General features: G+C 41.1%; 1 protein-coding gene and 1 long non-coding RNA gene across 11 annotated transcripts in view; one reads left to right on the top strand and one right to left on the bottom strand.

Moving 5' to 3' along the window:
• The window catches only part of KCNAB1 (potassium voltage-gated channel subfamily A regulatory beta subunit 1), a 391,355-nt gene extending 370,473 nt beyond the window's left edge, over window positions 1-20,882 (top strand). For 6 of the 9 annotated variants that reach the window (XM_021068178.2, XM_084986499.1, XM_021068181.2 and 3 more), the window contains 3 exon segments: window positions 7,437-7,557; window positions 13,043-13,131; window positions 19,080-20,882. In XM_021068178.2, coding sequence (XP_020923837.2) covers window positions 7,437-7,557; window positions 13,043-13,131; window positions 19,080-19,169 — 300 coding nt within the window. In that variant the 3' untranslated portion in view covers window positions 19,170-20,882. 9 annotated transcript variants of the gene reach the window in all.
• Window positions 591-24,062, bottom strand: LOC146397552 (uncharacterized). Of its 2 annotated transcripts, none has more exons than XR_014824230.1 (2): window positions 23,858-24,062; window positions 591-3,859 (listed from the first exon to the last, which is right to left on the bottom strand). It is a non-coding gene; the product is annotated as an uncharacterized LOC146397552 (long non-coding RNA). The 2 variants fall into 2 exon arrangements; XR_014824231.1 differs by lacking the exon at window positions 591-3,859 and adding an exon at window positions 8,183-12,948.
• Between the last annotated feature and the right edge of the window lie 248 nt (window positions 24,063-24,310).

Raw genomic sequence — 24,310 nt, forward strand, 5'->3', positions numbered from 1 at the left:
GCCTGTGGCTTCCTGGCTCAGGCTGAGTGTGGCCTTGGCCTCGCCCGTGTCTTCTGGCAGGCTCCCCGAGCCCTCCGGAGGTCTCTGCTTCTGGTCAGACATCAGTCAGCCCTTCATAATCTGCCAGCACAGAAAGTTCTCCTCCTTTAAGGGATAGGGGAAATGCCCAATGACCTGGTTGGATTTGCAGGACTCGAATTCCTACACTTACTTATTTTTACGTCAAAGAAGGCATTTCATTCCTCCTTCAAATCTGACATAATGTAAAATCCCTTTTCTGTATAAGAGGAACTAACTTTACTTTTCTTAAAAAAGCAAAATTTAAGCCATAGAAGTTTAAATCTGTATGTGACAAACTGGTCATGGCAGAGTAGGTTTGAGGTCAGTTGAGGGTTTTTGTTTTGTTTTGTTTTGTTTTTTAATGTGTGGGGTGGGGAATAAGGAGGGAGGGCTTGGGAAGCAAATTCAAAGCCAAGCCTCTGTTACTGGGACTCAAGGCTGGCATTCACAGAGATCAACTCTGACCACTGAGTCTTGTGGCTTAAATTCTTCTCTGAAGTATAAAGATATTCAAGATCATTGACACAAAATTATCTCCATCAGAACATCTTAATGATTAATTTATTGGAGAGTACGCCAAACACCTCTTCTTCTTAATAACAATAAGTCTAGTTTTTAAAACTTGAGAGAATGTGTAATAACATTAGAATCACAAACTACTCTGTAATGTCAAGCGAGAGAACATAGGCATTTTTAAAATTCACATGTGCCAAAGACCCCTAAAAGGAAGCAGAAACATTCTTCTGACACAGCCTCTTGTCTCCATCAGCACAAGATCAGCACGAGGGCAAGTTAAGCTGGAACTACTAACCGTTTAATCAGTGTGGTTGGAACCACTGAGTGCTTCCCCAGTTGGAACCTTCTCAAGCTTCTAGGTCTATGGCTTTTCTTTCTGCCTGCAACAGTTGACCTATTAGCTTGTTTATCCTCTAAAATAAAGCAATATAAATATTTCCTAAAACATGGTGACATGGTACTGTTTCTAGCTTATTATCACACGAGTTATCCTAGAATATTAAATTTGGTCTTGCTTCTGAAAAATTGAGTAAGTCAGCAAAGAAAAAAACTAAAAGAATCTTAGGAAAGAAGTTATAAAAGGAGGAAGGCAAGAAGAGAGTGAAGAAGAAGAAAAAAAAAGCTTTTAAAATTGTGATTTTACTGAGCATATACTATGTGCCCAGAATCAGCCTAAGTGATTTTATTCATCTCCTTTTATTATCACCAAGATAAATGGATACAGACGGTTTTTAATCAATTATTGCTAAGCATGTTGACTTACATTTTTTGAGAGACTGTCTGAAAAACTTAAAAGTATTTCCATACATGCCGAGTATTTGTTCTCAGACTATGCTTATAAGAGGGTAAACCTTTTCCAGATGCAGAAACAGAGCACAAAGAGATTAGATAACAATCCAAGAATATAAACTCATATTAGAGCAATTTAGTAGTAGCATCCAGGTCTCCTGGCTCTCCGTTTATCTCCCCAAATATATTTTTGATTCCCTTCAAACCCAAGTTTTTAAAGAAGGAGCTACACTGTATTTGAAGTGTATGATTGGCTCACCTCTATCACTGTTTGATAAAAGCTTACAAACAGCTAAAAAAAAAAAAAAAAAAAAAAACTAACAAAAGGGGGAGGGATGCAAAATATTTAAGGTGGCTAGGCCCAAAAGCAACTCAGAAAATGTTTCTGTTGTTGATTTTTCAGTATCTATTGAAACATCTTTAACAATAAACACTAAGGATTCTCAACAGGTGAAAGCAGCCAATCACAAAGCACACCCCTATCTTTAGAGCTCCACAGACTCTCAAGGCTTCTTAAATCATCAGCCTGAGTGTTTTCCAGACTAATATATGTGCACTTAGAAAAGCCACTTGAGCAGAGTAACAGGAGCAAAAAATAATAAAATTATATCCATGTATATCAACATGAAGAGTAAATGAGAATTCTAATAGTAAAAACATTTTTTAAAGAATAAAAAGCTAAAGAAGTTCCCGTTGTGGCACAGTGGAAAGAAATCCAACTCATAACCATGAGGTTGTGGGTTCAATCCCTGGCCTCGCTCAGTGGGTTAAGAATACGATGTTGCCGTGAGCTGTGTATAGGTCGCAGACTGGGCTCAGATCTGGAGTTGCTGTAGCTGTGGTGTAGGCTGGCAGCTGCAGCTCCAATGAGGCCCCTAGCCGGGAACCTCCATATGCCATGGGTGCAGCCCTAAAAAAAAAGCAAAATAAAAAACAAAAACAAATTAAAAAAAAGAATAAAAAGCTAAGACTGAAAAACTTAGGGTTACCCAAGGAGACAGACTGTGGGGCAGGATGGGCTGGGCGTTTGGGATGGAAATGTATAATTAGGTTGTGATGATGGCTGTACAACTATAAAATATAATAAAATTCATTGAATTTTTTAAAATTAAAAAGCTAGGCAAGTAGATAAATAGCTTGGCAATTTTCATCTCCCCTCAAAATAGAATAAATGGTTTCACACTGGCTGTTTGAAGTTACACCAATAAAATAAAAATGCCAATATGTTGTTTTTGTTGTAAATACTGAACTATATTTGAAGGATAAATTAACCCAGTGTGAAAAATACCTATCTTTTAGAAAGAAATTACACAGGGGGTTTCTGGGAGGCTACATCTGGCCCACTACTTTTATAATGACTTCTAAATGGTATCATCAGCTGACTTCACTGCTGAGATAAACGCTACTTCTTCATGTCTATTAGACATCTCCACTTGGCTGTTTCATGGACATCTGTCACTGTCCTTACTCCCCAGAACCTGCTCTTCCTTCTTGGTTAACAGTGCCTCCACCCATCCATATGGTCATCCCAGCCAGAAGCTAAGGTGTTATCTCAAACAGCCTCTTCTCCTCCCTCTTGTCCAGCGTGGCACCAATTCCTCCAGTCCACGACCCTCTGTAGACCATCTCTTGCACCGCTCTTGTTAAGATTGTCATCATTTCTTATCTGGTTTGCTGCAGTAACTTCCTGTCTGGACTCTGATTTCTTTCCCCCTTTTTTGAACTACCCACCACACTGTGACCAATTATCTTTCTAAAAGAATAATCTGACTATATCATAACCCTGCTTAAAACCCTTTAATAACTGCCCAATCACTGATTATAGGATAAAACCTAAAAACTCACGGAAAGTATGAAAGGAAATACTCTTGAGATCTTGAGTCCACTTTCCCATTCTTGACTCCCCAAGTCATATTACTTCATTTTCCAGCCAAGTTCACTGTACTCTTTTTTTTATCCCCCAGAAAGAAGCTCTTATCTCTAAAGATGAAGCTTGTCTTCACTCTGTGAAGCCTGTCCTCACTCGTTTTTAATTATTTGCACCTTCCTTTGTCATTCCATAAACACTTCTCACAGTCTTAGAATCCTCTGGTTGCAAATGATAGAACTCAATTCAACTTAATTTAATCAAAGAAGGGAATGCATAAACAGATGATCCCTGGGAAAGATGGGAGTAGGGTGGCTTTGGAGGTGATTCCATCCATAGATCTACACATTGTCAGGACTCTCCATCTCCTCTACTGCACATGAGTATATTTTCTTCTACTGCAAATGGGTCCTCTGCATGAGGCCAGGAGCAGGAACACTGGTGACTGCAGGCTTACATCCTTAAAGGCATGTAACTTGAGAGAAAAAACATCTTTTTCTTATCAGCTTCAGTCCAAAGAAGAATGGCCAAGCTTGGGTTATGTGCCAACCAGTTAGACCAATGAGAGCGGCTCAACAGATAAGGTGCTGTGATCAGCTCAGTCACCCACTGACATTGAAGAATTTCCTACAAGGAGGCAGTAAAACATGGTTTCTGAGGAAATCACTGAGCACCGCAGCTACAAAACACTTCTCAGGTTACCAGGAAATGATTCAAAAATATCTTTAGGACAGAAACTGAAACTTACACATGTAACTAATCACAGAGCCTTATCTGTTGATCTTGCTGAGGATCAACAAGGTCTGATCAAGAGACCAAGTGAGCAGCTTTTTTTTTTTTTTTTTTCTTTTTTTGGCTGCACCCACAGCATATGGAAATTCCGGGGTCAGAGACTGAACCCAAGCCACTGCAGCCACCTGAGCCACTGAGGTAACAATGCCAGGTCCTTAACCCATTGCACCACAAAAGAACTCTGTGAGTAGCTTTTAAATAAAAAAATTAAATAGAAATGAAAAGTGCAGTAAAAGTTATGGGTAGCTCTTCTCTACTGCTGGGAAAATACCTTAGAGAAGAATCATAAAAATACATACCCTTCTGTCAAAAGAAAATAAGAAACATGCAAGCTTAGGTGATCAAAGTGGGAGGAGAGGGGCAGACCAAGTACTCCAGGACTTCACATTAAAACAATAAGGATGTTGCACATTATGGTATGATTTCAGGAGAAAATTTTTTAGCTCCAGAATTTTACCTAGATATTTCCACTTTAATAGTGAAGACTTGGCTGCTCTTTTGTGGGGTGCATTATGAAACTACCTGGAATCCACAAGAACCACCAGCCAAGTCCTACTGTATCAAGGAAGTGTCTATGCTCAATCTGAAAAATTGAAGCAATCGATCTTTACCCTGTGGAGTCCTGCTTTCTCAGATCCCTTCCTCACTGCCATATTGACTGAGCTCCTGGTATCTGCCAACCACTGTGTCAAGACTGGAGATGTTGAGATAGACAAGAAGCCATCCCTGCCTTCCACTTAGTTAGAAAGAATGGTCAACATGTAGTCAAATCACTGCAGCAATAGGGTAAGCAATATAATAGGGGAAGATGAAATTTTATCTTTTGATTAACAGATTGCTACCCACAATCAACAAGCTGGGTTTATGATTGTGCACACCCACACCCACCACCAACCTTCTTACAAAAAACACTATTTTACTTCCATATTTAATTAATATTTTAGTTAAGTCTCATTTCTCCCTATGCTAACATTTTCTCACTTGTAAAGTAATTACAAGTTGTTTATTTCCTAAACACAATTGTTTCATTTGGTATGAGGAAAGCAGTATAAATACTATCCATCTACTTTTTAAAAACTCTAACCTGCTTATACTTTCCACTGGTTAGAGCAACAGTGACATTTGTGTTGAGGGTGGGGAGAGAGAGAGTCAATAAATGAATGTTTGGCATTTGTTACTTTTAGAAATCTTCTTCTCAATGTGGTTTGTGCGTGTGTGGGAGGGGGTGCATTACACATGTACACACACACTGTACACACTCTTATCTAACTTGTAACTTGATCCTAAGAATAAAAATGCATTGCGGATAATAAGATTTCAAAAAATGGCATTTCCCTCATGCCTCAGTGTTTTAAGAATCCTGCATTGTTACTGCTGTGGCTCTGGTTACAGCCATGGCATGGATTTGATCCCTAGCCTAAAGACTTTTACATGCTGTGGGTGCAGCCAAAAAATAAGGAGTTCCCATAGTGCCTCAGTGGTAACAAATAGAGCTAGTATCCATGAGAACTTGAGTTTGATCCCTGGCCTTGCTCAGTGGGTTAAGGATCTGGTGTTGCCTCAAGCTGTAGTGTAGTTCGCAGTTGTGGTTCGGATCTGGCATTGCTGTGGCTGTGGCATAGGCTGGCAGGTACAGCTCCGATTTGACCCCTTGCCTGGGGACTTCTGTACGCCGTGGGTGCAGCCCTAAAAAGACAAAAAAAAAAAATTTTTAAAAGATTGATCAATCAATCATCCTTTATGTGTCTGTATATGTTGAAACCTCAGGAACTCTCCTAATAAAAAGCAAGTGTTCAAGAGACATTTTGGCTGCTGGTTTTGTTTTTTGTTTTTGTTTTTGTTTTTTTGGTTTGTTTTGTTTTTTTCATTTTAACAACATTTAGAGATACTGGTTCCCTGAAAGGTGATATGAAACTAAAGCAAGGATTGGTGATGTTTTTGCCCTTGAGGACAATAAAAGTAAGTTCAGGGGCTCTCTGATATACCCAGCATGCTGACTGAGAAGGCTGCTGGACTCCCATCTTAGTGTTCATTGCCTTCAACTGTCCACCTCATCACTGCCGGCACCACTGGGTGTCTATGGAAGGATGCTCCAAGCCACACTTCCTCCTGGAAGAAGCTGAGGTCCCCCACGAGCTGAGGCTGAGAAAGCTCTCGGTCATATCTCTAAGCGAACTTCACTCAAGGAGCCAAACTATAAGCCTCTGAGATCTAGGAGGCAAATAGAACTAGGGCAGCTCGCCCTTTCTTTTCACATCTGTGAAATCATTCCAAAAATCATAATAAAACATAATGTGGTTACCCTTTTCTTTGGAAATGCTGTCTTAGGATATGAAAAAATACTTAAAAAAAAAAAAAAAAAAGCCAGAAGCCTATTGAAATCATGTGGGTGGAGGTTCTGTGACAATTGCCCAGCTTTCCACTGCCTTTGGGAAGGTAAAGGTCTGTGGTGGCAATTATGTCGCAAACACACGCAATGGAGAAAGTCCACATTGCCACACAAGGGGATGGTTTTCATTACTGTCACTAAAAGAGACTAACAGATTTTTACAAATATTCTTTTTTGGGTGTTGCTTAGAGCTAGCTTTGTACATAAGAGTCTGTTGTTCCTCATTTCATAGTAGGAGCAGAACCTTCTGGAAAGTAGGGCATTGAGAAGTTTAACAAATTTTTTTCTCCTCATATTTAGGAAATTAGGCTCACTTTATAGTCTCCATCTGAATCAGTCTCTTCTCATAGGTTTTAAAGAAGTTTCCCGTTTACCTTTTTAAGTCCCCTTGCCTTTTTAAGTTCCAAACATTATACAAAAGTTAACACATGTTTGGGAAAGTCTTTATCCACTTTAAAATTTTTAAAATGTACTCAGTACCTATCAGTCATACCATTCACATTTGCTTTTAGGAAAGAGCTGAGAAAGCTAATAATAAAGCCCCATTATAAGAATACGGGAGAGACTAGGAGTAAATTGTTATAACAAGAATTTTAAGATCACGGCTTTTTTTTGAAAAGAAAGCTTGGTGCCCAGCTTTCTCCCCATAAGGAAACATAATAGACCTTGGTTCAATATAAATGCCTCTTTTTTTCTACATTCTAAAGGCTATCAAAATAAGAAACATCAATTCCAGGTAAGATATCATTGATTATATGTCCCAATTTTAACAACTTTTTTGCCTATTGATGAATTTGAATGGTGAGTTCTAGTCAAAATCAGTCTATTTTGAACCAATGAACAAGGAGCAAGACTGCAGGGAACCTAATTCTTTGTACAAAGGCCTAGGCATCCTTGTCACCAGCAAACAGAAAGGTCAGAGCCAAATTTCAGGCACAAGGCTCCTGTATTTTATTAAATTAACAATCTTTGGATCAAATCCTTACCAGACATTTAACATTTAAATATTCTTCTTATCTCTAGTGCTACCAGTGGTTGAAGGAAAGGATTATAAGTGAAGAAGGGAGAAAACAGCAAAACAAGCTGAAAGACCTTCTCCCAATTGCAGAGCGTCTAGGATGCACGCTACCCCAGCTAGCTGTTGGTAAGAAAATCACTGATGAGGGGAAGCTCTGCTGGGTTACAGAAAATGCAGTGGTTTCCTATTGTTGGTCCACATCCCTCTTATGATAAAATATCTTCTGCAGGGGCAGACGATCTCTGAAGCATTAACTCTCAGTCAATACTACCTAAAATGAGATTTTCAGAGTTCCTCAGAATGTTCCACATGCTGAAACAATTTACTTCCTTCCTTCTCCTTTCCCTTATAACACAGTCTAAGCAAGAACACATTAGGGAAAATGCATTCCCCCAGCATCAGGGGTGAATGCCCCTGAACTGTGCAGCAACAGCCAGTTAGTTTTCTATCCCAGTTGAAGCCAAGGTGGGGTTGGTGAGAGGCTGAGGAGCAGGGCTGCAACAGTGGTGAAGGCTATCACCTCAAGGAAAGCCTCTCCTGGAGGAACAGTGTCACCAGTGTCACCCCGATTCTTCCAAGGCCATGAAGATGGCTCTTCTGACAATGTGGAGTCAATAAAAGGTCATGGTCACTGGTAACACTTGAAAACCACATTGCACCAGTACCATCCCATAGAAATGTGATGTGCACTATGTATTTAATTTTAGATTTCCAGTGCCATATTAAAAAACTAAAAAGGAAATGGCTGAAATTAGTTTTAATAATGGATTTTATTTAATCCAATATAGCCAAAATATTATACTTTTAACAAGAAATAAATATAAAAAGTTGTTGAGACATTTCACACTTTTTTTTCATGCTAAGTCTTCAAAATCCAGGTGTCAATTCAGGCTCAACATGTCCCATGTTCAGTAGCCACATGTGGCTAGAGACCAGCGATTAGACAAAAAAGCATTTAGACTTTTAGTTCCCTTGCTGGGGGGTATCCACCAGGCTCTTTGATAAGCTCTTTATGCTCATTGTCTTGTCTCCTTAATCAGAACAATCCCATGAGGTGTCTCCTAGTACTAGCCCTATCTTCTGGATGTTAATGGAATTTTGCCATTATTATTGCCACTTCACAAATGAAAAAGAGACTGAAAAGAATTCATGTAATAGCAATGAGAAAATAAAATGGGTATAGATTCTAGACAAAAACTCCTAAGGATTAAGAAATAGGAGGAATTGGGACAAATTAGATATAGTGAGGCAATGAGACAAAGAGCTCAAGATAAGTTCTATGCAAATAAAACAGAGTATTTCTTAGATGCTTGACCCTTCTGAGGTTAGAAGTCAGGAAGATGGTAGTTGTAGTCAATGGTAGTTGGAGTTAATAGTCACAGAAAGATGGAAATGGGAGGTGGTTTCAGGGTAAATACCATTTACCTAAGTATATGTGTGACTGTTGCATTAATCCTTTCTTCCAAAAAAAAAAAAATCAAAGATTATATTTAATGTGATTATTAGCATCCCTATGCTTTAATGAGCACAGAAAAAGGTATTAGCTCTTTGACCGTCAGCAAGTTATTTAACCTGATATCTGAAAAATGGTTATAATAATATATATCTTACAAACTTGTTGAGTAAAACGAAATTATGTATGTAAAACAAAGAGCTTTACCAGTAAACTGGTAAAAAGATGATGAAGATGATGATGTTTTTGCAAAGTATTAGACACCCTAGGCTGAAACTCGGTGAACTCCTAGCCATGGCATATGGTCAGAGTAACAGGCACGAGGAGAAACACATATTCTTGAAACAAGCCATAAATATGGTTTTTAGGTATTAACATGAAAGCGAGTATTGAATTTAGCTCTCAAAGAGACAGAACACTGTCTTTCTAAAGAGAAAATCTTTGCAACATTGAGACTTTCACTGGAAGTTAGAGGCACATTAAAGATCCTCTTTACAGAGTCTGAGTTCAAACTAAAACATGCTTTGTTTCTCCTTTTACTCCCTCTGTGCCCCGAGATGTCTTTCTTGCCTGTCATTTTTCTATTTTTTGTAAACAAGTAGTTTTGTTTTAAACCACAGAACTCTCAAACCAAGAGGGAAATTATTTCCAGGCATATTACTTTTGATCTGCTAGAAGCATGGGTGGGGAGGCGGGAAGATCCTCTGGTGGAAAACAAACTACTTGAACCCATCTGTGGGCTGGTTCCCACGTCACATGCCGGCACAGGAGCCAGTATTTTCACCTTGCTCATAAAGAGGCACTCTGGATGTGCCTGTGGGTGACACTTGATTAAATGCTAATTATCTTTAATCATCTACATTACCTCTGGCCTTGGCCCGGCTCGAATGGGTTCTCCTACACCCAACAGCCAGGGAATCAGCTGTTGCTGACATCAGGTAGTTTGCAGGCAATAATTTTTCCAGTGCCCTGCTCTGCCCTTAGAACTTCCACTGTGCCAAAAAAGAGTTCTAAGTGCAAAGCAGAAAATAATGCAGCCAAAAAAAAAGAAAAAAAAAGATCTCTTGGCTTGTTTTCTTCATAGAGTATTATCTTGCCCATGTGGAAAGATTTAGTGATTGTCTTAAAAGGTCTACACATGGTAACAGCTTAAGAGTATCAGTTGACAGCAGGGCCTGAGCAAATGGGAGGCAGAAGAGGTGTTCAGGGACATCCATCAATCATTCATGCCTCTATTTATGCAACAAACACCTAATAAATACCTACTATGTGCAGGTGTTGGGCCGGGTGCTAAGCATTCAACTGCGGATAACACACATCTCACAGCCTGGTGGGCGAGTAAAGAAATTAACAGAAAAATTTTAATACAGTGTTATAGTAAAATAACTGAGATGGGTACAGGGCAAGGGGGGTGTGGAAGTAAAACGTGGGAGCTTCCAACCCAGCCTGGGATTCAGGGAAGGTAGTGCCCATGAGGAATCCCAAATGATGAGGAGATATTAGTGAGGCAAAGGAAGGGAGGAGGCACAGGGACATTCCAGGCTAAGGGGACAGCCTGAGCCAAAGGCTCAAGGAGAAACATAGCATGACATTTGGGAATGGAGAGAATTTACAAACAATGCTGCTGAAGCACAAAGTTCAAGGCAGGCAGTGAGGAAACGGGAAGCTGGAGAGGAGGGCTTTCTAGTAAGGTCTGTCAGGGTGAGAGGTGAGTCCTTCATGTCATAGGACAAGGATTCCATGAGGCACATGTTTAAGAATGTTTAGCAGGCAAGTGACTTGAACAGATTTCTATTTGGAGAAGCTACAGTGGATGTGTAGGGGGGAGGCAAGGAATATCCAAACAAGACATAGGCTTGTCATGTTTTGCATGAGAGGTGATAAGGGACTGGATGTTGGCAGTTTACAGTTGAGCCAGAGCAGGGATTCTCCAAGTGTGGTCCCCGCAGCCACACACTGGAATACTACTCAGCAATAAAAGAAACGATATACTGGCCTGTGCTATAACATGGATGAACCTCACAAACATTATGCTAAAAGTGAAAGTCAGACACAAAAGACATACTCTATGATTCCATTTAGATGATATGTCCAGAAATAATAAACCCATAGGGGCACAGAATAGATGAGTGGTTTCCTAGGGTTGGGGATAGAAATGGGATTAACTGTAAATGGGCACGAAGGATCTTTCTTATTGAGATGATGGAAATGTTCTAAAACCTGAATTTTTTTTTTCATTTTTTAGTTTTACTGTAGTTAAGTGTTGTGATCGTTTCTGCTGTACAACAAAGTGATTCAGTTATACATATACACACATCCACTCTTTTTCAGATCCTTTTCCCACATAGATTATCACAGTATATTGTGTAGAGTTCCCTGTGCTATACTACAGGGCCCCATTGGCCAGTCATTCCATATACCATTGTGTACAGGCCAATCCCAAATCCCCAGTCCAAAAACTGAATTTTAAAGTGTTAGTTGTGGAGTTCCTGTCGTGGCACAGTGGTTAACAAATCCGACTAGGAACCACAAGGTTGCGGATACGGTCCCTGCCCTTGCTCAGTGGGTTGACGATCCAGCGTTGCCGTGAGCTGTGGTGTAGGCTGCAGACGTGGCTTGGATCCCGCGTTCTGTGGCTCTAGAATAGGCCAGTGGCTACAGCTCCGATTGGACCCCCAGCCTGGGAACCTCCATATGCCACAGGAGCGGCCCAAGAAATAGCAAATAAATAAATAAATAAATAGTTAGTTGTACACTTGATACATTTATTAAAAATTACTGAATTATACACTTAAAGCTGTTTAAAAAGTACAGTCCTTGTACCAGACATCAGCATCACCTGGGAGTTTGTCAGAAATGCAAATCCTCAGACTCCACTCCAGACTTTCTGGGTCAGAAACTCAGGGTGAAGCACCAAATAAGCAGTGTTTCCCAAGCCCTCCAGGTGATTCTGATGCATGCTAAAATTTGAGAACTACTGGATTAAAGAAGTATTTAGGAGGGACGATCAACTAGATTTGACGATTAAAAGGGAATGTGGGATTGATAAGCAATGAGATTCTGCTGTATAGCACAGGGAACCATAGCCAAACACTTGTGATGGAACCTGATGGAGGATAATGTGAGAAAAAGAATGTGCATATATATGTATGACTGGGTCACTTTGCTGTACAGCAGAAATTGACAGAACATCGTAAATCAACTATAATAAAAAAAAACTTTAAAAAGAAAGAAAAGGACAGTGCCTAAGGATAACACCCAGGTTCCTGGATTAGGAGGCCAAGTTGCTGGTGATACCACCAAATGAGATTAGGAAATAAGAAGGACAGGTTTAATAAGTACCAAGAAGTTGGCAGTACCTGTGGGGCACCCAACAGGGACATCCAGTAAGACTACATCCATGGGCCTGAGAAATGTCTAGTTACAGGCAGCTACCAACAGAAAAGTCTACCTAACCCCAGGGAGGTTCCTGGGGACCTTGGCTTCTGACATGGTGACAAAGGGCCTGGGATGTGAGGGGAATGCAGGGAGTCTCAACTGACCTTTTAGAAGTTTAAGAAGAGAAGATGGGGAGTTCCTGTTGTGGTGCAGTAGAAACAATTCCGACTGGTATCCATGAGGATTTGGTTTGATCCCTGGCCTCACTCAGTGGGTTGGGGATCCCACTTCGCCGTGAGCTATGTTATAGGTCACAGACACAGCTCAGATCCCGTGTTTCTGTGGCTGTGGCTGTGGCTGGCAGGTGTAGCTCCAATTCGACCCCTAGCCTGGGAACTTCCATATGCCTCCGGTGCAGCCTAAAAAAACAAAAACCCAAAAAAAAAAAAAAAAAAAAAAAGAAAAAAGAGAGCAAGAGAGAGAAGATGGTGGGGCTACACAGGTATGGAGGGTCAGAGGAAACTTATTTTAGAATGGGAGAAACTGGTTATGTTTTCTTGATAAAGAGGAAAAGGATATTAAGAAATCCAAAGTCCAGGAGAGGAGTTCACTAGTAGCTCAGCAGGTTAAGGATCTGGCATTGTCACGGCTGTGGTGTGGCTTTGATCCTGTGGAACTTCTGCATGCTGTGGGTGTGGCCGAAAAAGGAAAAGAAAAGAGAAAACAAAAAAAAATAATCATAAGTGCTTTGACTTCCTGACCAGTGCTCTTTCTTCCCAGCATGGTGCCTGAGAAATGAGGGTGTAAGTTCCGTGCTCCTGGGATCATCCACTCCTGAACAACTCATTGAAAACCTCGGTGCCATTCAGGCAAGTACTGCAGCTCTTCCAACCAACTCCAGGGAATTTCATGATGCCTCTGAAGATGCCCCCAGGAAGTGTCCCATCTCTCCCCACCTGTCCTTTATCAGGTCACAGCTTCTGAATTGCAGGAAAGTCCCTAATGTGGTGAACAGGCTACCTGTTCCTAGAAGGGGGTAGAGGGAAAATGGGGACAGAGACACAAGAAGCAAGAGAACTTTAACCAAACATGGATCCAGGGGTGTCCTTTTCTTAATATCAGGCCATGTTCTCCACACTCATTTCTCAGGATGGTTTGTGTCTGTGAGACAGTGTATTCTAAGACACAAACAATGTTACACCTAGCAACTGAGTCCCGGGGTCTAATCATAAAAGCCTGCCTGATAATCTGCTTGAAATGTAGTTGCCATAGGACAATATTCATACATCATCCACACTTATCGCCAGTCTACAGTGTGCCAGGCCCCTCCTTTCTGCTCTCCTAGAAGCCACTATCCTTCTCCCCATTACAGCACTTACAATAAGGTAGTATAATTGCCTGTCTTTCTGGCTGGACTATAAGCTCCCCAAGGTCAGAGACCTGTGTCTTTCTTGCTTCTCCACTGATTTTCCAGTTCCTACTACCCTATGACTCTTAGTCAACACTCAAGAAATACCTATTGAATGAATGAATTGCCACATTTTAGAAAAATGGGCTTAAAAATCACAGGATCGGAATTCCCGTCGTGGCGCAGTGGTTAACGAATCTGACTAGGCACCAGGAGGTTGCGGGTTTGGTCCCTGCCCTTGCTCAGTGGGTTAATGATCCGGCGTTGCCGTGAGCTGTGGTGTAGGTTGCAGATGTGGCTCAGATCCCGAGTTGCTGTGGCACTGTCATTGGCCAGCGGCTACAGCTCCAATTGGACCCCTAGCCTGGGAACCTCCATATGCCACGGGAGCGGCCCAAAGAAATAGCAAAAAGACAAAAAAAAAAAAAAAAAAAAAAAAAATCACAGGATCACATTTCCCTAATAGCAATTTCAGGAGTGCCCACTCCTATTCCCTCCCCTTCAGGCACCGCTAGGCCTGGTTAGAGCCTGCAGCTAAGTACAGCAAGGAGGGAGATGTTCCTGGGAGATCTGAGGAGAGGGTTGAGGACTGGTGGCTGTGGTGACCAGCCCCTGCCCCCAAAGGCCACACCTCAGTCCTAAGTCTTCCTGCTGCACTCTCAGCCCAGCAAGGAGCCCCAGGAATGAGCACACCCATGTCTCTTGCCATAGCTATTACCCATCCAAACAGGTAAGGTGGCATGTTTTCCTCTTGCTCTTTAGGTAACAGAACTGTCTCACAGCTTCTCACCCAACCATCTGTCCCCAAGATGAGCACTTAGTCTGTTACCTCTCCCAGAAGGAAGTAGATGGAGGTGGAGATAAATTTGATTAAACTTAAAACATTTAAAAATCCTTTTTGAAGAACAGCCCAGGATATGCTGGGAGATAAATGGTGCAGACCTCCTCCCCCTCCATCACTTTTCTTAGGTCTATGCAGCAGGGTAAGCATCACTACCTCTGTGCTCCTGGAACCCCTCCAACCCCCCAACTCCTCCTGGACTGTGGGGTTCCCTGCCTGGGGAATGCTCCCTCTTATGAAAGCTGCCCCCACCTTCTCTTATTTTCACTTATGCTCTGGGAACAGATTAAAAACCACACAATGAGGAGGAAATAGGGGAACTGTCTATAAACAAAAGAGCTGAAATGTAATCCAGTGATTTCAATCCCAATTCTATGTATTGAGTACTTATTCTATATCTGGCACCACACTAGGCACAGAGAATTCTGAGATAAGCACAGGACACTGCTCTCAACAGCTCAGGGACTGCCTGAGGAAGACTGAATTAAGCAATCTGTCTCCTAGTTCATTCAGCAGATCTTTGAGAGCTTACTCTACCCAACACCTGGGACAGCACAGGGAACCAGAAAGATACCCAACCTTCAAGGAGCTTACATTACAGTAGGAGAGGCACATAATATATAAACATATAAAATCACTTCAAGTGAGAAGGTCTATTAAGTAAATATAGTGTTGCAATACAGCCTAACTGGGAAATGAGTGAGCCTGCTTTTAGGTAATATCCTTGCCCAAGGCCCTTCTGGGATATGTGTGTTCTGAAACCGGAAGTGGAGGACACAGCATGTGAAAACCGCTGGAAAGAGCAGACGCAGGGAAGAGGAGTACAAAGGCCCTGAGGTGGGGAGGCACTTGGCTTGTTCTAGGAAGCACCAGCCTGAGGCTAATGTGGCCAACATGCAGTGAGCAAAAGAGGCGAAGGGCGCAGGCAGGGGACAGATCACACAGGACTCCAGAGGAGTCATGAGTTTTGTTCTACATGTAGCAAATTCTTTGGAGGGTTTTAAGAGGAGGGACATGCTGTTATTTTAATTTTTAAAGATTGCTCTCACTGCTGTGTGAAAAGCAGAATGAAAAGGCAAGGATGGATTGTCCAGGTAACAGGTGTTGGCTGGACTAGCAAGGATGGTGGCTTTGTAGGTAAAGTAGGATTCTGTAGGCTTTGGAAAGAGAGACTGGACTTTTGGATGCCTTGGCAAGAAGAGGGATGAGCTGAGGATTCCTGTCATGCTAATAGAGTGATCACTGACATCCAAAGGGGGAGCTAATATTGCTGGAATGGTTGAAAAAAGAGAGAGAGAGAGGCAGCTCCTGGACTGTGGGAGTACTGTAGGTAGCTAAAGATACATTTCAGTGGAAAAATGAGTCAGTCATCTCCCCAGAGCATTTCCTCCCAGCAGGGCTCTGGCTGGTAGCAGGACGGGCTTCTATGCTCAGGCTTCCATGCTCAATGCACAAGAGAAAAGGATGTTGTCTTAGCAAGAAGCTGCTACCAGGACAGCTTATCATATCCTCTCCCTTTCTACTCCCACCTCTGGCCAGCCCAGCACCAAAGGTTCTGCCCTCAGTCAGCTGTGACTGGGCCCCTTGATATAGTTAGGCTACTAGATTGGGGCCGCTGGGGACTCCCAGCAGATAGAAAGCATGCAGTGCCAGCAGTTATAAGGAAATTTCTAATAGGCAAAGGCAGGCAGCTGCTTCTTTGAATGTACCTAAGGTGAGCATAAACTGGAGAGGTTTTGCTAAGCATCAGCAGACAGGAGAAACAGGAAAGAAGCCACAGCTGCAGGCAGTCCCGTCAGCAGCTCAGGTCCCCAACCTCCAGCCTCAAAGCCCTTGTGAGGTTCCCCACCAGCTACTCAGGGAAGTCCGACTCCTCAGCACTCAGGCCCTTCCCATCCAGGGCTCATCACCCCTCCCTCACCTCCTCTGGGATCCTAATCCCCAGAATAGTGGTCCTCCCCCTGCGGAGTGTCCACCACCCTAGCCTGGAAAAATCCTGGTCCATCCCCAAGGCCCAGCTCAAAGTGACTCAGTCCTGGAAGGACTTCCCTGACACCTGCCAGCCCGTGACACTTGCCAGACCTCCCTCACTCCCCAATTATTGCACTCAGGGTAACACCTTGGTTGCAAAACTGCTAGCTCGTGGGATGTTTGTGTGATCTCTAGTAGATGAAAATGTTTTCAAACAGTTGCCAACATTTAAAAAAAAATGGGCAGCAACTTCACATAAAATTCTGGATGTTATGGCTTTTCTTGAATATTTAAGTCTTGCAACACTATATATACATGTATATATTTCATGTTTTATTCAAGTACTTTATGGTTTCATTTTTCTAATGTTTAGATCTCTTTTCTTATTGGTGTAATGAATGAAGAATGTTTTTTCCTCACATGGCTAACCCACTATATTTTAGACCCAAAATTTCCAACAAATCCAGTTTCTAGATTTGGGTCTCATTGCTGCAGTCTCACTTTAGCACAGTAGTTTAGATCTCTGATGCTCCAGAGCTGGTGGGAAACCAAACTCTCTTCTAGGAGAGGAAAGCGTTACCAGAACCAGTGAGGAAGTCCTACACTATTCCACCAAACTCTAAGGCTTCTGAGGAGAGCACTGAGTGGAGACAAGGTCACTCTGGCCAACATGACTGCAGGCAGAGGAAGGGTGAGGCTCAAACCTCAGCATCAGTCATCAGGAATGTATTTCACCACGGTCTCCACAGAGGGTCAGACTATTCCTGAAAGAAAGTCTGCCTTTGTTCCTTGTCCTAGTGTAACACATGCCCTTGGCCTATTTCTTGCAATAAATACTAGCTAGCCCTAGATGATCTCACCCTTTCCTAGGGCTTCAATTAGCATGACGATGCAGATAACTCCTAAACTCTCAACTCCAGTCCTTTGCTACCACTAAGGTCCACAGCTGCCCTTCTGGCTGCCTACGAGTCACTTCTTTTTTTTTTTTTTTTTTTTTTTTTTTGTCTTTTTAGGGCCACACTTGTAAGTTCCCTGGCTAGGGGTCGAATTGGAGCCATAGCTGTGGGCCTACGCCACAGCCACAGCAATGCTATATCTGAGCCACGTCTTCGACCTACATCACAGCTTGAGGCAACACCAGATCTTTAACCCACTGAACAAGGCCAGAGGTCAAACCTGAGTCCTCACGGATACTAGTCAGGTTCATTACCCCTGAGCCACGATGGGAACTCCTACCAGTCACTTCTACGTGAGATCCCATAGGCACCTTCACTTCAACACATCCTACTCCAAACTTCTTGTGCTCCAGACTTCTGTGGATCCTGTATCAGTATCTTCCTAGTCACCCAGTCTTTAAGTTGCCATCAGCCTCCAAAATGTCTCTCCAAGTCACTCTCCTTTTCTACTCCACTGCTAACTGTCTAGTTAATGCTTATTGTCTCTGGCTGGGACTGCAATTAATTTCTAACATCTGTGTCCCCTTTCAATCTCCTTCCAACTCATCCTTCAAAATACCTCTAGGTGTCTAATGGGGTCACTCACAGCTGAGAAGTCCTCTGAAATTCCCACTGCCTACAGCATTAAGCCCCAACTCCAAAAAATGGAATTCGAGGCCTTCCACTCTTTACCGGAATTTCTTTTTTCCATATTCCCACCATCCCCACACTTCATTCATTCACTCTACACTTCTATCACTCCATTTCACAGACTCCACTTTTTCACGCTATTCTCTCTACCTGGTATTCCTGTTAATCCCTCACAAGGATTCTAACTGATTCTCTCCTTATCTTTGGACCCCTGCTGTTCACAGGTGGCTATTAAGTGCACATAAGGCAGCCAATCCAAATGGAGATGTGCTCTTAGTGTCAAATGTACACCTGATTTGAAAGACTTAGTACTTTAAAACATGTAAAGCATCTTTTTTTTTTTTTTTTTTTGTCTTTTGCAATTTCTTGGGCTGCTCCCGCGGCATATGGAGGTTCCCAGGCTAGGGGTCCAATTGGAGCTGTAGCCACCGGCCTACACCAGAGCCACAGCAACGTGGGATCCGAGCCATGTTTGCAACCTACACCACAGCTCACGGCAACGCCAACCCACTGAGCAAGGGCAGGGACCAAACCCACAACCTCCTGGTGCCTAGTCAGATTCGTTAACCACTGCGCCACGACGGTAACTCCTAAAGCATCTTAATATTCTATACTGACTACATGCTGAAATGATGTTCTGATACAGTAGAGTAAAACATGTATTAATTTCACCTGCTTCTTTCCCCTTTTATTACTGTGGCCACTAGAAAATCTAAAATTACACATATGGCTCTCATTTTTCCTATTGCTCTAGTTATTCTATATTTCTGTCTTCATTTACTGTCAACCAGTAGCTATGAGCACCTACTATGAGCCACTCTTTCAGGCTCTGGAGATGCTGTGTGAACAAAACAAGGCCCCTGACCTCAAGGAGCTTTCAGGCTGCTGGGGAACTAGCATTCTAGTGGTGGCTTATAAATGTATACAAATCTAGACGACTTTGCTTAATATTGAGCACAAAAAGCAAGTATCAAGTACTAACCACATCCTTTGTATATCTCATGCTCCCAGGTTCTCCCAAAGATGACATCACATGTTGTAAATGAGATTGATAACATACTGCGCAACAAGCCCTACATCAAGAAGGACTATAGATCATAAGGCAATGCATGAGCCTCAGGAGCTGCATGGGTAAATCAGCGGTCTATACAGGTACAGAGCGATGTTACCAGCCAGTCTTTTGAGTCACTTAGCAGCCCACTGCTTAACCTCTAGTGTCCTCGGATTCTGAGGTGTCTGCTGTCGCTACCACTGTGCACCTGACTTATGAGCACATCTGAAAACTCACAACCAAGAAAATCCATTATATTTTCTTATCTTGGACTGGAGTCACCTATTTTTACATTGTTCTGTACACCCCATGTTTATGCAAAGGAAAGTTTATGGCGGGGGGGGGGAGACATTACCTTCAGGTATTTAGTAACTTAAGGCTGTACAGATACATTTTTTCAAATGAATAAAATCCAGAGGCAGTGTGGATTGCCTCAGAAAGAGTAGGCTATGTTCCCACAGAAGTCTTGCTTGGGAGAACTGGCTGAAACAATTTTACATTTTTTTTTCTATTTTCACATTCATGTTAGCAAGAGTTATTTCACTTGTAATTCAACAAAATTCCTAGGTATTTGCTTTCATTACCTTTTAAATATTCAGTGTTGCTTGGCCTCAAAAACGGCCCCCTGTACCAATTTATCCAAGGTGTCTATTAGGATTCTAATAACATTATGTCCATTTGCATGGAGAGATAGATGGTAAAAGGATGAACATCCAATCTTTAACTGGAGACAGTATGGTTAATTTATGAAAGGGAGAATTACACTGCTATGAAAGCTTAGCTTTGAATAAAATGTATCTGCAATGAAGTGTTCATTTTTTTCTACATTTTATTAAAACCTGCTTTATACTTTTGACTGCTTATAGGCACAGCTTCTGAGAGTTTAAATATTTGAGCTTTAAAAATAAATATACACATGCTCAGTTTTGTAAGTAAACCTGTAAAATACCCAGAAAAGCAAACGTGTTGTTTAATTAGCACTAGGATTTTACAGTATGATGCTTGGTGTTTTTGAGGAGTTATTAACATGAAAGTGAATCACAGGCTTTGCGGAAAATGCTGTTACTACTCAGCATAGGCTGGGTGAAGTAACTTGCCCAAAAAGCAAATATTAAAGAACTTCCTGATTCTAGAATCACATTACGTGCATTAAACTATATGCATGAAAGTTCTCTGCATGGATTAATAGGGACTAATCTTGTGGCACTCAGCTGAGGTCTATCCAGGCCTGCCACTATTGGCTACCTACCCTCATGAATATTCCACTTTAAAAAAACTTGAGAGTCTACCATATGTACCTGTAAGAAAGGAGAAAACTTTTCCCCCCATTTTTAAGGTGTGTGTTGAGGGGGGAGAGCTCTGTATTTCTGTTTGGACACAGTGTAATTTAATTTTCTGGCCAGCAGGTCCCCCATGTAGATATCACTTTGAGACTTAGAGTATATACTCTTAGCTTAAAATGTTATTTTCTGCCATCATTTCCAGATATGTTCTTCACTGTTAAGTTCTAAATCTTAAAATGTTAGTATGGAATACCAACAATTTTCTTTTTGATTACTATTATATGTATTCTAATAGGAAAATAGTGTGGGTTTTTTTGCCCAAGAGCATCAGGTTATTGATGGAAATGGATCATTTTTTCAATTGTTCATAGTGTGTTCAATCAATCCAGTGAACTACCATATGCATAAATGAGTGAAGCTGTCTAATTGGAACTGCAATTATTTATCTGCTTAGAGTAATAAAAGTATTTGTGCATTTCATCTCTGAATTAGAATTTTTATCTAATCTCTCATTATAAGGATACACATATATTTTTTAACTGCCTGTTTTATATATATATATAAATAAATATATACATATAAAACAGGCAGTTAAAAATCATCTACATAAAAATGTTGGCAAGTAAGCTGCAGTGAATGATACCTAACAGAAATAGCTTCACCAAAAGATTTAAACTGCAATCCAAACTATTTTTCTCTTACTAACGGAAAAAGGATTAGCTACTAAAGATATTTCTTAGATTTTAGAAATATTCTGTACTAAAGTTAAAGCTTCTCAAGCTCATTTAAAAGAGACTGAAAATTAAAATCAAGTAAAAAAATGCAAACATTATTACTTGGCTATTGGAACAGCAACTTTTATACACAAATCATCTGCCATGCTAAATATAATATATAAATACATTTCACAGTTATATCCTTAAGAAAAACTTCCATGCACTCTCATTTTCTTTTCTTTTCTGGAAAGACTTCCTTGGCAGAGAACATACCATTCCAAAGGGTAACCTGAGTGGCACCAGCCACATAATGAAGCCTCAGCCAAGAGAAATGAAAACTAGAAGCCCTGTGCCTGGCTTCCCACTTAAAACAACTGTCAGTTCATCTTCATCTGTAGTGTGTGCCAAAGGTCACCAGATAGATGTCAGGGCTTCAAGGGGCCTTTAGCCATCTTTGAAGCCACCCTCCTCTGTGCGAAATGAGGAAACCAGGCTTAAAGAGAGAAAAGGACTCGCCCAAACTCACATTGCAAGCTGATGGCAGAACCAGGCTTAAAACCAGGTATTTTGTGTTCCAGTCCAATGCTCTTTTAGGGATGACTTTCTTTTTTAGCTTTAAAGCTTTATCAACAAGTGTGTGTGTGATTTTTTAAGTCAAAAAAGCTTGAATATGAAGCCAAATTGAATGTCAGTTAAGAAGGAAAGACCAAAGAAATGCAATGAAAATTCATGCAGGCCACTGAGTTCACCTCTACCACCTCAATGAAAATCAAACCAACCACTCCAAAGACCCTTCTAATCTTCATTGACTCCCCTTACTTGGGAGTCCAAGGAGGTAAGAGATAGCCCTTACAGCCCAAATATATGTGTCTGTAGACTGGCTTTCTCTCTGTATGTACATGTCTACACATAGCCTTCCTTTGTGTCTCTGAAAACAGCAGTGACTGGCACACACACTGCAAACAGAAACTAGGTGGGCAGGACAGCACAGCAAGCACATATTGGCAAAGAGGCCTGACATTCTGCTCTGTAACATAATTGCACTGTGCCTGCCACACAAATATTTGATCGGTTACTACAGAAATGTGCATTTACATGTGTGGGAAATTAAAATGATGGTTAATGTAAAATAATGTAATAAAGATGATATACTTAATCAGATGGTTCTCATAAAGAAGTCTAACAAAAACATAAATTTTACAAAGCAAAGTGTAATGATCTTAACAAGCAAGACCTTGCAAAAAAATTTTCGGTATAAATCCAATCTCCATTTTCCAGTTAACTTCAAACCTTGTTTCAAATTATTCTATCCATGTTAGAATAATATACCAAATAAGTCAACCAGTAAATCTTTAACGGCTAAAAATAATTTCAACCCAAGATTTTCATTAAGTTATAAATGAAAAAAATAGAAATAGGGAAATGTAAAATGTTCCAACACTTATCACAAGGGAAGTAAAAACAGGAATTTAATCACTTAGGATCCCAATTATAGCAGAACCCCTTTTATTTTACTGGTGTTGGAAATAGGATATTTTTAAGCTAAAAATTCACAGCAGGCTTTTCTAACTATACCAGATCCAGCACATCATAATTCTATGTGCCACATAGCCGTCTAGGTGATGAGGAGAGTACTGAGAAAAAGGCTCTACAATTCCCAAGAGTGAGGTATTGGTACAGTAAATCCTTAATGAAAACCGCAGAATCCTGAGTACATGTCTTTTAAACATATGCACAGAAATTTACCTAATGGTACCGAAAGTTAGAAACCATTATTAGGATTAAAAACAAAGTGCTGTAGGAAAAACTCAGGATCCAAACCAAATTTTGCTTCCTCATTGCTCTATACATTATTCAGTTTATTAATTCAAGAAATGCTCTATTAAGAATATTATGCTAATTCCTCTAGTTCATCACCCCATCTCAGCTGTACTGTATTATAATAATGGTGGCAGTTTTTCCCCCATCTATTACAGGCACTGCAATCTACTAGTGACAGCTTTTTACCTGCAAGTTAAAAATTACAGGTTAAAAAACTACTTGATCCAGCTCTGGTAACAAGTAGTAGACACTGATGGTTTGTCAAACAGTCATTCTGTTAAAAAGGCAAATGCATTTGGTATAAATGCCATGCCACCAAACTACTGTCCAGTTATTAATCAACAGGAAAAAAAAAAAGTTAAAACATAGTAAAGTAAATGTATGTACTACACTAACTGCTTTGTAGAGTATCTCTTCTGATCTCCCCATTCACTCCATTTTATCCAGTGATGGCACATGGATAGTAATGTATTAGAGAAAAGTAAAGAGTTTCAAAGTTCTATAAGCAATGACGAAATATAATCCTCAACTGAAGATAATGATGATCTGGGCCACTATGCAAATGTGCTGTGGCCCCTGCCTTCCTTCCAGGTTCTTGGATGTGACCTCCCCAAACATCCAACTGCATAGAAAAGGAAGATGAACTCCTGGTGAATACCTTTCTATATATAAAGTTATAAACAGCAAATATTATTTGCAATATTCATCTTAAATTTAGAAGTAGAAACCAAACAAAGTTAAGATTAGAAATTGAGACTATATCATTTCCTTTGAGGTACTGCATATAGAAAATTAGTGGATGTGGTCAAAAGCTACTAGGAATATCATCTGTGAGTCCACCTTTTAAGTGGTATAGGTTCAAGAAGAGCTTCCCAAACTTTTTCAAATCATGGCACACACACAAAAATATATAATTACCTGGAGTTCCCATCGTGGCTCAGCAGGTTAAGAACCCGAATAGTATCCATGAGGATGTGGGTTCCATCCCTGGCCTCGAGCAGTGGGCTGCTGTAGGTCACAGACGCAGCTTGGATCCCATGTTGCTGTGTCATGGTGTAGGCAGGCAGCTGCTGCTCCGATTCAACCCCTAGCCTGGGAACTTCCATATATCATGGGTGTGGCCCTGAAAAAAAAAAAGATAATTACCTGTAAATACAGTGGTTAAAAAACATGAGAGGAGTTACCGTCGTGGCTCAGCAGTCAGCGAACCTGACTAGTATCCATGAGGACACAAGTTCGATCCTTGGCCTTGCTCAGTGGATTGGGGATCTGGCGTTGCCATGAGCTCCGGTGTAGGTCACAGATTTGGCTCGGATCCCATGTTGCTGTGGTGTAGGCCAGGAGCTACAGCTCCGATTCAAACCCTAGCCT

The sequence above is a fragment of the Sus scrofa genome, chromosome 13, assembly GCF_054392235.1.
Source record: "Sus scrofa isolate SSC_HxYL_T2T_F1_AM1 chromosome 13, Sscrofa_HxYL_maternal_Yorkshire_Landrace_v2.0, whole genome shotgun sequence".
NCBI classification, from domain to species: Eukaryota; Metazoa; Chordata; class Mammalia; order Artiodactyla; family Suidae; genus Sus; species Sus scrofa.